The 14236-nt window shown below is 43.6% G+C and overlaps 1 protein-coding gene across 3 annotated transcripts in view; it reads left to right on the top strand.

Annotated features, from left to right (window-relative positions):
• Positions 1-279: 279 nt before the first annotated feature.
• LOC125460130 (protein SSUH2 homolog) overlaps positions 280-14236 on the top strand; it is a 44482-nt gene continuing 30525 nt past the window's right edge. Inside the window, exon 1 of one of the 3 annotated variants that reach the window (XM_048547249.2) lies at positions 280-300. Coding sequence is in view for 2 of the 3 variants with exons in the window: in XM_048547247.2 (XP_048403204.2) it covers positions 11408-11465 (58 nt within the window). In the remaining variant the exon portion in view is untranslated. Of the gene's footprint in view, positions 301-9849; positions 10151-11407; positions 11466-14236 lie in introns of those variants that run through there. The other 2 variants (XM_048547246.2, XM_048547247.2) reach the window with 2 other exon arrangements.

The raw sequence follows: 14236 nt of genomic DNA, 5'->3' as shown, positions 1-14236 counted from the left end.
CCCAACACTCCTTACACCCAATGTCTGTCTTTTAAAACATTGTGATTCTTGTGATGTAGGAAACGTGATGGCAAATTTACCAAAATAACAATGACCAGATAATGTCTTGTAATCTTACAGGGTCAATTAAACTGGGAGTAGGTGAATACTGTGTGTTTTGGACACTATTTCTACGAAGCAGAACAGGAAGTAAACAGAAGTCAAAGACTTAAAATAAATGGATAAGACACCACAGGCAAGATTAGAGTTGGTCCCTATGCAGCGGATTGTCAAGATGGGGAATGTGGTTCCTTTAAAAAGGTGAGCTGGCTGTTAACACAACACTGAAAGCTTGCTGGCCTGTATGGAAGGAGAAGGGAAGAAAGAATAATTGGACAGACATTTCAAAGAGTCAGTCCCCAGGCACAATGCTCTGTTCCATCATTCCCCCATCTGTGTTGGTTCACAGATAAATATTGGCCAGAGATTCCCTGCTCCTCTTTGAAATAATGACATTGAATCATTTCCATCCAGCTAAGAGGTCAGGCAGGGCTTTGGTTTAATACTTTATTTTAAAGGCAGCACTTCCAACAGTGCAGGACTCCCTCGGTAATGCTCTAGATTTTGCATTCAAAGTCCGGAAAGTCTGGATTGGATTTTCTAGCCCAGAGACAGAAGCAGGTGCTACTGAAGGCAGAACCAGGCAACATTTACAGGCTATTTATTCCAGAACCCTCACCCCATCCCCCTCTCTGATGAAGGGTCTAGGCCCGAAACGTCAGCTTTTGTGCTCCTGAGATGCTGCTTGGCCTGCTATGTTCATCCAGCCTCACATTTTGTTGTCTTGGATTCTCCAGCATCTGCAGTTCCCATTATCTCCAACATTTACAGGCTCATTGCTCTGAACCTGTTGGGGCTTTCACAATGTCTTATTCTTGTTGTAATGCAGTTTACTCTGGCTACTGGCAGAAGTAAATCTGCTGATTAACTGAACGCTTTGAGTTATTTAAGAATTAAGGACTTCTCAGCAGCAACTCAGGCAGGAGACCGGGTTGAATGCAAAGAGGTGCCTCTATAAATGGCAATAACAGCAACTTTTAAAAGCTCAAAAAGAGAATGAATAATATATATTTGAGTAAAAGACAATTACAACCCCAACACATAGCTTAATGCATGATAAACAAATTGCTCCTAAAATCAGAAATAATGGGAACTGCAGATGCTGGAGAATCTGAGATAACAAAGTGTGGAGCTGGATGAACACTGCAGGCCAAGCAGCATCTTAGGAGCGCAAAAGCTGATGTTTCAGGCCTAGACCCTTCATCAGAAAAGGGGGAGGGGGAGAGGGTTCTGAAATAAATAGGGAGAGAGGGGGAGGCAGATTGAAGATGGAACGAGGAGAAGATAGGTGGAGAGAAGACAGACAAGTTAAAGAGGCGGGGATGGAGCCAGTAGAGGTGAGTGTAGGTGGGGAGACAGGGAAGGGCTAGGTCAGTCCGGGGAGGACGGACAGATCAAGGGAGCGGGATGAGGTTAGTAGGTAGGAAATCCCAAAACCAGCCCAGCTCATTTCCACCTCCCTAACCTGTTCTTCCTCTCACCTATCCCTTACTCCCACCTCAAGCCGCACCCCCATTTCCTACCTACTAACCTCATCCCGCTCCCTTGACCTGTCTGTCCTCCTCGGACTGACCTATCCCCTCCCTGCCTCCCCACCTACACTCACCTCTACTGGCTCCATCCCCGCCTCTTTAACTTGTCTGTCTCCTCTCCAACTATCTTCTCCTCGTTCCATCTTCGATCTGCCTCCCCCTCTCTCCCTATTTATTTCAGAACCCTCTCCCCCTCCCCCTTTTCTGATGAAGGGTCTAGGCCTGAAACGTCAGCTTTTGCGCTCCTAAGATGCTGTTTGGCCTGCTGTGTTCATCCAGCTCCACACTTTGTTTGCTTCTAAAATCAATCAGCTTGGGCTTTCAAATCCAACACAGCACTGGGACCTTGAGACCAATGTTGTGACCTTTTAAAGAAATTGTCATCCTTCAGCCAATGTGATGTTATGCCATGTAGTGAGTGTCTTTAAGAAACATCCTCATTATAACATATGACCTGATAGTATGAAGATCTCATACCATATCTTACTTCAGATCATTTGAAGCATGACACTGTACTGGAACCATACACTTCTGTTGTAATCTACTGGCTTAACATTAGCCAAAGGAATGTAATATTTGTACATAACAGCTTGTTATAGTAAATGTCTGTTGGATTCTTTAATATCATGATATCCACCAGTTTCTTAAGTTACTGGAGATAATATGAGTATTGGCATATCAAGTGTATTCATTGTTGAGGGAAAACACTCATCAGTTCACTACCCCACACTCAAAGGATCTTGCAGACTACTTGGCCCATCATGCCTGTGCTCACCCACTGAAACAGCTATGTTCTCACTCCTGTTACATTTTTCTCTTTCAAATACAGTATTGATTGATTTCCCTTTTATAAGCTCTGTTAAATTCTGCTTCCACTTCTGTTTCTAGTCACATGTTCCATATTAAAAAAGAAATACAAGAATACATGAATAGTTTCTCCTGACCTTTCATCTCGCTGGTCTTAAACTTACAGACACCCTCCCCCATAACCCCTGCGCCTATCTAAATTTTCCACAGTAGGGATGTTGTCATCTTTGCTGATTGATCGTTATGAAGAACTAATACAATCATTGAGACTTTTAATCTATTTATAATGTCTTACTTCTGTTGAATTTACATATTTTCTGTTACTAACTCCTGCTTTATTGGTTAATTTTGGATTAAATGTCTCTGCTGTAACCTACTGCCACTTGGGAGAGAGAATTGGCAGGCAGCCCTAGACCCTCAACAACAAATGCTTGATGTTTTGTTTCTGTTCAAAACTGTGGCTATTTCTGAGAATAGCAGGGAGAATCTGTGTCCCTCTGCCCAGCCCCATGTGCTGTTGCTGGGCAGGGTCAACTGGCTTAGATTAGATTAGATTCCCTACAGTGTGGAAACAGGCCCTTCGGCCCAACAAGTCCACACCGCCTCTTGGACCATCCCACCCAGACCCATCCCCCTATAACCCACATATCCCTGAGCACTACGGGCAATTTAGCATGGCCAATCCACCTAGACTGCACATCTTTGGACTGTGGGAGGAAACCAGAGCACCCAGAGGAAACCCACGCAGACACAGGGAGAATGTGCACACTCTGCACAGACAGTTACCCGAGGCTGGAATCGAACCCGGGTCCCTGGTGCTGTGAGGCTGCAGTGCTAACCACTAGATCTGGCTCCACGTTGATTCTTCCCTCCCAGTCATCCCTCTTCAGAGGTAGCAGCACAAGGTACAGGGGACAGGAGAGTGTGATACAGTGAGGGGGGAGGGTTCAGTTCCTGGAAGGCTGCCAAGTTTTCTTTCCCTCTCATGATTTGGATTTCAATCTTTCTTTCATTGAAATGTTTCTTCATGAAGATTTTTATTGCTTTTGTTGCATCTTAGGCAATTGGCCTGGGCTATAACTACTTGTGACATCAGGCATCCCCCATAAGTGATAGAATCATAGAGCTTAACAGTATAGAAAAAGGCCCTTCAGCCCATCAATTCTGCATGGGTCAAAAACAAGCACCTAATTATTCTAATCATTCTGCCTCATCAAATGGTGTCAACATAGACTAAATGTTGGCAGGATATTCAACTAAGAGGGGCATTGGAGCTGAACCATTGCCATTCGACAGGTTTTCATTTTATGAAAGGGATTGGTGGTTGACAATTGAGAACCCTAGTTACTGAACACTTCCCACTCTTGCCCTACAATTTGTGGCCTGTCATCACCTGCTGCTGACCATCACAATGTGACCAAAATCTTGAAAGAAAAGACACATATTAAAGTCTTCCAACAAAACTTTATATGACAAGACTTCAAATAACATGTACAAACACAAACTATTCACACTCATGTACCGTCTTCATGCCGGTCTCCAGTTCAGCCTTGCCCATCCCCTGACACAGCACAGTTCCAGAGACTGCAGATGGCCTAAGAGGATACCACTGATCAGCTCTGGGGTCTTGAGGGCTTATCTCTGTGGACAGGAGCACTGCCTCTTGACCAGGGGCAGCACCTCAGCTATCCCGGTGATCTGCTGCAGGTCTGAACACTGGATGTCTACACAGCCATTGTCATAGAATCATAGACTAATAAATCATGGAAACCTCTAGCCCAAACTGGTCCATACTGACCGTGGTGCCCATTCAGCTAGTTTCAACTGCCTGCATTTGGTTCATATCCCTCCAAACCCTTCTCATCCATTTACCTATCCAAATGTTTTCTTAAATATTGCTATTGTACCTGCCTCAACCACTTTCTTGAAGCAGCAGTCTGATCCTGTACAGGGAACAAGCAAGGATCTCTGTGCCTCAGGCTGAGCTTTCACTGCAGCATTGACATTTTGAGGTGCTACATGGTGTTGCAATGGAAGCCAAGTTATCAGTCACCCAGACGCCGCATTGTGGTAGCTCTGCAAGTGTCCTCCTGGTGTTGACCTCCATTTCCACACCAGAAAAGTTATCTCTCAAATCCTATGCCAAGTCAGAACCAGACATCGCTATGCCTCCCTAATAGTGACAAAAAACTCTGAGCGGCCAAGGCATCAACCATCCTTATGTACATACCATTAAAGCTCCCCTATAGACCACCCCATTAAAGTCCTCATTGGATTACCCTGCACCAGTATCTCTCCATGACCAGCCCCTCTGGTGAGCTGGCACACCAACTATCCTTTCTCTTGGCCTGGCTGCTGTCCACTGGTGCCCAGTGACTCACTGGCTCCAGATTGTCCTCTGGGGTATGAGCAGCAACAGCATCTGAGTTTAAGGCTCTGAGTGTCAAATCAAGTGGTTGTATCCTTTCTCCAAATGCTGCTTTTGCCTGTGCCCTTCATGGTAAAGCTTTACTGGTTAGCCAGGTGGCAGCTGTGGGCATTTGAAAATGCAGAAGAGGATGGTTGGAGTGAGTTGTGCAAGTGGTTTTAGGTCACGCCATCTGCAGCTTGTATTGTGCCAAAATGCAGGTGAGATGGGATTTGAGAAGGTTCATTAGACATGCTGCCTTTATGAATGTTCTCATTTTTTGATGATATAATAGCCTCAGTCATTGCTAGCTCAGTAATATGGAGCACTATTTTCTCCAAAGAGCTCAACAGATGCAGACATATCCGTCCACTGCCAGTTTTCTGTGCTGCCCTCAGTAATCTGCCAAGAAAGAGGGAGTCTTAGTGAATGTGTTGTAATGTGTTTGGGGAACCAAAATTGTAGTTCGAGTATAGAAAATGTTGAGAGTAGGGAGGTCCGAAATAAAGTTTCAGGGACGCAAGATGGCACCGGCAAGCAAGAAGTTGGTTTGAAGTGTGTCTACTTCAACGCCAGGAGCATCCGGAATAAGGTGGGTGAACTTGCAGCATGGGTTAGTACCTGGGACTTCGATGTTGTGGCCATTTCGGAGACATGGATAGAGCAGGGACAGGAATGGTTGTTGCAGGTTCCAGGATTTAGATGTTTCAGTAAGAGCAGAGAAGATGGTAAAAGAGGGGGAGGTGTGGCATTGTTGGTCAAGGACAGTATTACAGTTGCATAAAGGATGTTTGGGGACTTGTCAACTGAGGTAGTATGGGCTGAGGTTAGAAATAGGAAAGGAGTGGTCACCCTGTTGGGAGTTTTCTATAGGCCTCCAAATAGTTCCAGATATGTAGAGGAAAGGATAGCAAAGATGATTCTCAATAGGAGTGAGAGAGACAGGGTAGTTGTCATGGGGGCTTCAACTTTCCAAATATTGACTGGGAACACTATAGTTCGAGTACTATAGATGGGTCAGTTTTTGTCCAGTGTGTGCAGGAGGGCTTCCTGACACAGTGTGTAGACAGGCCAACAAGGGCGAAGCCACATTAGATTTGGTACTGGGTAATGAGCCTGGCCAGGTGTTAGATTTGGAAGTAGGTGAGCACTTTGGTGATAGCCCTCACAATTCTGTTATGGTTATTTTAGTGATGGAAAGAGATAGGTATATACCACTAGGAAAGAGTTATAGCTGGGGGAAAGGCAATTACAATGAGATTAGGCAAGATTTAGGGAGCATAGGATGGGGAAGGAAACTGCAGGGGATGGGCACATTAGAAATGTGGACCTTATTCAAGGAAAAGCTCCTGTGTGTCCTAGATAAGTATGTACCTGTCAGGCAGGGAGGAAGCTGTAGAGTATGGGAGCTGTGGTTTATGAAGGAAGTGGAATCTCTGGTCAAGAGGAAGAAGAAGGCTTACGTTAGGATGAGATGTGAAGGCTCAGTTAGGGCACTTAAGGGTTACAAGGTAGCCAGGAAAGACCTAAAGAGAGAGCTCAGAAGAGCCAGGAGGAGACATGAGAAGTTGTTGGAGGATAGGATCAGGGTAAACCCTAAGGCTCTCTATAGGTATTTAAGGAATAAAAGAATGACGAGAGTAAGATTAGGGCCAATCAAGGATAGTAGTGGGAAGTTGTGTGTGGAGTCAGAGGATATAGGGGAAGCACTAAATGAATATTTTTCGACAGTATTCACTCTAGAAAATGACAATGTTGTCGAGGAGAATACTGAGATACAGGCTACTAGACTAGGTGGGATTGAGGTTCACAAGGAAGAGGTATTAGAAATCCTACAGAGTGTGAACATAGATAAGTCCCCTGGACCAGATGGGATTTATCCTAGGATCCTCTGGGAAGCCAGGGAGGAGAATGCCAAGCCTTTGACATTGATCTTTAACTCGTCATTGTCTATAGGAATTGTGCCAGAAGACTGGAGGATAGCAAATGTGGTTCCCCTGTTCAAGAAGGGGAGTAGAGACAACCCTGGTAATTATAGACCAGTGAGCCTTACTTCAGTTGTTGGTAAAGTGTTGGAAAAGTTTATAAGAGACAGGATTTATAATCATCTAGAAAAGAATAATTTGATTAGGGATAGTCAGCACGGTTTTGTGAAGGGAAGATCGTGCCTCACAAACATTATTGAGTTCTTTGAGAAGGTGACCAAACAGGTAGATGAGAGTAAACCGGTTGATGTGGTGTATATGGATTTCAGCAAGGCATTCGATAAGGTTCCCCACAGTAGGCTATTGTACAAATTGCGGAGGAATGGGATTGTGGGAGATATTGCAGTTTGGATCAGAAATTGGCTTGCTGAAAGAAGACAGAGGGTGGTGGTCGATGGGAAATGTTCATCCTGGAGTCCAGTTACTAGTGGTGTACCGCAAGGGTCGGTGTTGGGTCCACTGCTGTTTGTCATTTTTATAAACGACCTTGATGAGGGCGTAGAAGGATGGGTTAGTAAATTTGCAGACAACATAAAGGTCGGTGGGGATGTGGATAGTGACAAAGGATGTTGTAGGTTACAGAGAGACATAGATAAGCTGCAGAACTGGGCTGAGAGGTGGCAAATGGAGTTTAATGCGGACAAGTGTGAGGTGATGCACTTTGGTAGGAGTAACTGGAAGGCAAAGTACAGGGCTAATGGTAAGGCTCTTAGTAGTGTAGCTGAGCAGAGAGATCTTGGTGTCCATGTACACAGATCCTTGAAAGTTGCCACCCAGGTTGACAGAGCTGTTAAGAAGGCGTACAGTGTTTTAGCTTTTATTAATAGAGGGATCGAGTTCCGGAACCAAGAGGTTATGCTGCAGCTGTACAGAACTCTGGTGCAGCCGCACTTGGAGTATTGTGTGCAGTTCTGGTCACCGCATTATAAGGAGGATGTGGAAGCTTTGGAAAGGGTGCAGAGGAGATTTACTAGGGTGTTGCCTGGTATGGAGGGAAGGTCTTATGAGGAAAGGCTGAGGGACTTGAGGCTGTTTTCATTAGAAGAAGGTTGAGAAGTGACTTAATTGAGACATATAAGATAACCAGAGGGTTAGATAGGGTGGATAGGGAGAGCCTTTTTCCTAGGATGGTGACGGCGAGCACGAGGGCGTATAGCTTTAAATTGAGGGATGAAAGATATAGGACAGATATCAGAGGTAGTTTCTTTACTCAGTGAATAGTAAGGCAATGGAACGCTTTATCTGCAATGGTAGTAGATTTGCCAACTTTAAGTACATTTAAGTCGTCACTGGACAAGCATATGGACGTACATGGAATAGTGTAGGTTAGATGGGCTTCAGATTGGTATGACAGGTCGGCACAACATTGAGGGCCGAAGGGCCTGTACTGTGCTGTAATGTTCTATGTTCTATAATAGGGAATGTCCCTGTCATAGTTGACTATGGGGAAGTTCTGAGTTGTGGGACATTGTGGTAGATTGTGGTAATTGAGGACAAATAGACTTGAAATTGAAACAACTCTTGATATTTTGTACAGCCATTCAACTGAACAAGTATATTTTCATTGAGGTAAATAAATTTAAGAACTAAGGGTAAAAAGAAAAGCAAGGGTAGACAGTAGCCTATTATCACCGGACTATTAATCCCGAGGCTCAGGTAACATTCTGGGGACTGGTGTTCAAATCCGGAGTATGGCAGATGATGGAATTTGAATTCAATAATAATCTGGAATTAAAGAGTCCAATGATGACCGTTGCCAATTGTCAGGGGGAGGGAAAAGAAACCCCTCTGGTGAGGTAAGGGAATCTGCTGGCCTACATGTGACTCCAGGCCTATTGCAATGTGGTTAATTCTTAATTGCCAGATGAGGAAATAAATGCTGGCCCAGCTAGTGATACCTGCATCTCATGAATAAATTAAAATCAAACTATAATAATTGGACAGTGAGCTATTCAATTTTTGTTGATTAAAACAAAGTTTGCTGTACCCAGTCTACAGCAAATTGTTTGGACAGAGGAAGCCTTGGCTAATTTATTCCTCTCCCACTTCCTCATAGTTCTGAAGCTCTCAATCCAGTTATATTGATTCTTTGAATTGTTTCAGTAATGAATCAATGAGCAGCATATTCACCTCTGAGTCCTGAAGGTTCTAAGTTCAGGTCCCATTCCAGATGGTTTGAGTATGTTGATTCTACGGTACTAACCTTATGGATGAGACCTTAAACTAAAACTCTGCCTAAGCACTGAGGCAGATGTAAAAGATTCCAAGGCACTAAAACTGGTGCCACAACCAATCTTCATTATTCAACTAACAATCACTAAAAAGAGTCATGGCTATTGCTGCTTGTGGAATCTTCAAAATTCGTTCCTACATTTCATACATTACAGCCAGGTAAACTGATTAGAGAGGATCCACCATCTGGTTTAAAAACCACTGCTTCCCACAATTAACATGAAACCCATTCAATCTCCAACTGGACCTGACTCACATCGAGAGTCCATTCCCAACTTAGACCTGACCTTACCCATAGTCAATCCCAGGTGAAGCAGCGATTTACGTGCACTTCATTCAATCTAATCTATAGTTTTCGCTGTTCACAATATGGTCTCCTCTACGCTGGGAAGACGAAACACAGACTGGGCAACTGCTCTGTTGTAGAACACCTACATTCTGTCCACAAAAATGATCCTGATGCTTCCCAGTTGCCTGTTTCTTGCTGCCAGACCTGCTTGCGTTTCTCCAGCACCTTTTTTTTTGTTCCAGATACAGGTCCCTAATTATACCAGATCCCCAGGAGGCGGGGTATCTAACCTGGATCTGACACCAGTTTGCCCACTCAGATTCGCAATCCCCTTTCTGCCCAATTGAAATGGGCTACAAAATTACTCGCAGTTTATCTCTCGGACACTGCCCTTTCTTCTTCACCCCTTCCCACCGAGATCTCCATGGCAAACTGTCACACACATTTCCGCGAAGGCAGCGCCCCTTTCAGTGCTTCAGCTTTTCCCAGCAGCATGAACCTATTTACACTGAACATTCATTCAGTTCCATTGCCAGCTCTCGGCTGAAGGAAATATTCATGACGTTGCTGAGCCTACTATCGTTTCAACAAGACGCGGTGACGTGCTCTGTTCTCTGAAACTTGGAGTGGTGCAAACAGTGAATATTGAGCAGAACTGCACATCCCACAAACGGCAGCTGTGATTTCTGTGGCTCAACACAACCTCCTCGGTTGTGGGGGTGGTGGGGGGCGAGTCAGTCTTGTTCGCGGCGGATGCTGTTAGATTTTTCCCCAATGGATACCAATCAGCCAGAAGCTGGTAAGTTGCAGAAGTTCTCTTGCTTCATTCATGGGGCCCAAATCGAGGAGAGTGCGAGTCAGCGGTGAGTGTTAAGATCAGCTGGACAGACCGAAAGAGGTATTCCTGATGATTTGATAACTCGTGTTTCCTTGTCCATTGATCTGAAAACAGAGGGAATGGGAATGAGTGCGAGAAAGAGTCGGAGACACACAGTGAGGAGACAGAGAACGAGTGAGCGATTATACAAAGAGCAAGAAGGGACAGGCAGACAGGGTGACACAAAGAAGGGCAGCTGACAGAATGAGGATGGGACAAAGGAGGAGGGAACTGGCAAAAATATTTACAGGCCAAGAGAGAGAAATAGATTAAAGAGATTGTGATAAAGAGGCTAAGAAACAGAATAATGTGAATTTTCAGTTACGCTTGGCACACTGACAGGTTCTCCCATTGCTGTCAGATGCTGCTCAAACATTCCCTGTCGCAGGGGCAGACTCGATTTTTTTTTTCTGGAGAAGGGTCTAGGCCTGAAACGTCAGCCTTCCAGCTCCTCTGATGCTGCTTGGCCTGTTGTGTTCATCCAGCTCCATACCTTGTTATCTCAGGCTTAATTCCAACCTTGGTTTCACTTTTGAAAAGTTTCTTCTCTGTTTGAATGCGTCATTCACGTGTTCAGTAAAAGTATTGGCGCGGGGCGTTGGACTGTTAGTACTCGTGGGGAGAATTCGGCACCAAAGTGCCCAAACTCCCATAGGAGTTTCATAAGTTTGTCGACACAGGAAGTTTCAGAAATGATTGGATTCTCAGCACCACTCAAATTACTCCCACTTAAACTGAAAAAAGTTACTCCACTCAGTAATGTTGTGGTATCCTGAGTAATAGTACTGTACACTGCAGTATAGGTGCACTGTAGAAACAAAGAATTATGACATGAGAAGGCCATTCAGCCTATTTTCATACAACCATAGAATCCCGACAGTGCGCCCCATTAAGTCCACACCGACCCTTCGAAGAGCATCTCACCCAGACCCAACCCCTTATGAAGGGTCTAGGCCCAAAGCATCGGCTTTCCTGCTCCTAAAATGCTGCTGGGCCTGCTGTGTTCATCCAGCTCCATACTTTATTATCCCTGATCCCTGTGACCCTGCAATCCCCGTGGTTAACCCACCGAGCCTGGACACCATGGGCAATTTAGCATGGCCAATCCAAACCTGCACAGCTTTGGATTGTGGAAGGAAACTGGAGCACCCGGAGGAAATCCAGGCAGACACAGGGAGAATGTGCAAACTCCACACAGACAGTCGCTCGAGGCTGGAATCGAATCCCTGGAGATGTGGTAACAAATGCGCCGCCCATTTTGTCTGTGCTGGCTGAAAACAAGCTATTGTATCCATCCCCATTTTCTAGCATATGGTCTGCAGTTGTGGAACTTTGGCAAAAGTTCAGAGTGACAGAGAGGCGATCTGGGTGACTGTGTGAAAGAATGTGGACGTAATATTGCAATCAGATCATTAACAGGGATGACTGTAAATGACATTAAATGAATTGGGTGTTTTTTTTAACAGGGAAAATAATTTGAAAATGAACCCAAACCCTATTTTTGTGCTATGGAATTGTATAGTTACAGGTTATTAAATGTACAATGTATCAAACTCCTTGCATGTTGTGTAGACTCCTGTAATTCACTTCCTATCTTACCTTGTCACACATTCCTTCAACCCATTTTCTCCACTTCTTTTCGCCATCCCACTTTTCCCCTTCGTGCTTTTCCCAGTCATGTGCCTCATGAAACACTCAGAATTCACTTAGCATGCAAAATTCTTTTCTCATTTTGTTACTTTTAATTGTAGAGATTTGAAGCAATACCTCCTCTGATTCACTGGGAGCAATCCCACAAGACATTTTGTAAAAGGACAAGTATATTTTATTGTAAGCTGGAACATTGAAAATTCTTCTCCCCCTATAGTAACTTTAGATTTCAGCTTATCTCCTCTGATTTGGTAAATGATCATTTCAAACAAGCAGTGTTGAAAATGTATAAAATCTGCGTGACTAAACATTGCAGTAAGACATAAGTCTTCAATTCTGGATTTAAGTACAGCCCACATAGATAGTATTCTGATGGTAGGAATACTATGTGAAGTTTGATTTATTCTTGTTCCATTTTATAGTTACCTTGAGCATGCAGCTCAAAACTGACAATAATTTGTTCTAATTTCCAGTTTTTCTCAAAGACCCAGTGTTACTTGATGAGATTGTGCTGAAGTAGGGGAGGTTTGGCAACATCTTTACACTTATTCTAATCATGTTATATCAGACCTCTGAGTATACTTGACAGCTGATGTTTCAGAACTTATACAGACAGAAAAACAAAGGCACCGCTTCTTAGCACTTACGCCGACCAGGATCTGAAAGTTCTCCATAACATCCACACTTTGGCATCTGATGTCTTTCTGAATGCTTGGGTCATACATTCTCAGTCCAACATAAGTAAGGTTCATGTGTCTACCATCCCGCCTCAATCCAATGTTTAGTTTTCCCAGACCTTTTAGTATTGTGCATATTTTCTTCAACCCCCTCTGCCTGCCACTAAACTGATTAGCTTTGTATTCTGGAGTTCCCAACACTGCCTGGGCATTTTTCAAGTGGTTTAACATGTAACTTTCAAACATACACCCTCATGCTCTCTTCTCTGGTCACTCAACAAGTCCACTTTCCCACATAAATGATGGGAAAGTGAACAGATCTGGCAAAACCATTCTTGACTGTCAATCAATTAACATTAATGTTGTGGCCACTTTGATGTTCCACTTGCCTCTCCTTGTTTACTCACAGCAGTGTCCCAGAAATTAATCTTTGTTCCTGGAGAAGGCAGGACAGTCTGGGAGGTTTGGCCTCTGTTGTATGGTGCTCTGCCTGTTGCTTTCTACCCATCTTAGTCTGTTCACTGAAGTGTTTTCTCTCTATTTCTGCTTACCAGTACATCTGGTTGTTTTTCCTATATATTCCTGTGTATTTATCTCTCTTCTTTTTTAATCATTTTCCACAACCTATCTCTCCCTATAGAATCCTGCCAGTGTTGAAGCAGGCACTTCAGCTCATTAAATCCACACCAACTGTCCAGACCCAACCCCACCACCCTGCATTTACCATGGTTAATACACCTAACCTACACATCCCTCAACACAATGGGCAGTTTAGCATGACCAGTCCACCAAACCTGCACATCTTTGGACTGTCAGAGGAAACCCATGGGGAGAATGTGCACACTGTACTCAGAGAGTCACCTGAGGCTGGAATCGAACCCAGGTTCGTGGCCCTGTGACGCAGCAGTACTAACCACTGAGTCACCATGCCACTGCCTTTTCTCTACATTACTCTTGCTTTCTCTTTGTGTCACACAATCTTCACATTTAGATGTACGGCCCTGTCTCTGCTTCTATCAGTCTTTCCCCCTGTCGTACTATCTCAGTCTCTCTTCCTTTCTGTATATCACATTCTGTATCTCATTGTTACAGTGTGTATTCCGATTTAAAGTTTTAATTACGAGATTAGTGTAACATTCTATAGCAGAACTCATATTAGACTAAACTCAGCACCCATTAATAATTTCTATTTTTTTAAAAATTCTGCCACACCAGAAGTGGGGATAACCCTAGAATTTTAAAGAAAACAAACTCACGACAAAAATACAGAAGCCTAAATCGGCAGATAATGTTTCAATAATTAATTAGCATTTTAATCAATTCAATTACCATTAATTATTTTGTCTTATTCTTGTTTAGATATGAAAATTGATTTTAGAATCCAGGCACTGAATCTCAGGAATGAAACATACCACCACTTCTGTGAAAAAGATGTGCATTTCACAAGAAAAGTAGCTTTAATATTCTGAATTTGAATGATCATAAGTTGCTGAGAATGATTGTGCATTCTGCAGAAAGGAAGTGGTTTATCCCTTCAGCAATACCTGGCTAGAATGTAATAGAATGAAATACTGGACATTTATATTTTGACAGCAGTGTTAAGCTATATAATATGAAGTATGGTCATTTTAAATTTAGAGAGGATGAGATTGAATTAATTCCCCGTATGCTTTCTGCCTGT

The sequence above is a fragment of the Stegostoma tigrinum genome, chromosome 11 (assembly GCF_030684315.1).
Source record: "Stegostoma tigrinum isolate sSteTig4 chromosome 11, sSteTig4.hap1, whole genome shotgun sequence".
NCBI classification, from domain to species: domain Eukaryota; kingdom Metazoa; phylum Chordata; class Chondrichthyes; order Orectolobiformes; family Stegostomatidae; genus Stegostoma; species Stegostoma tigrinum.
This window is presented reverse-complemented; position numbering and strand designations above follow the sequence as displayed.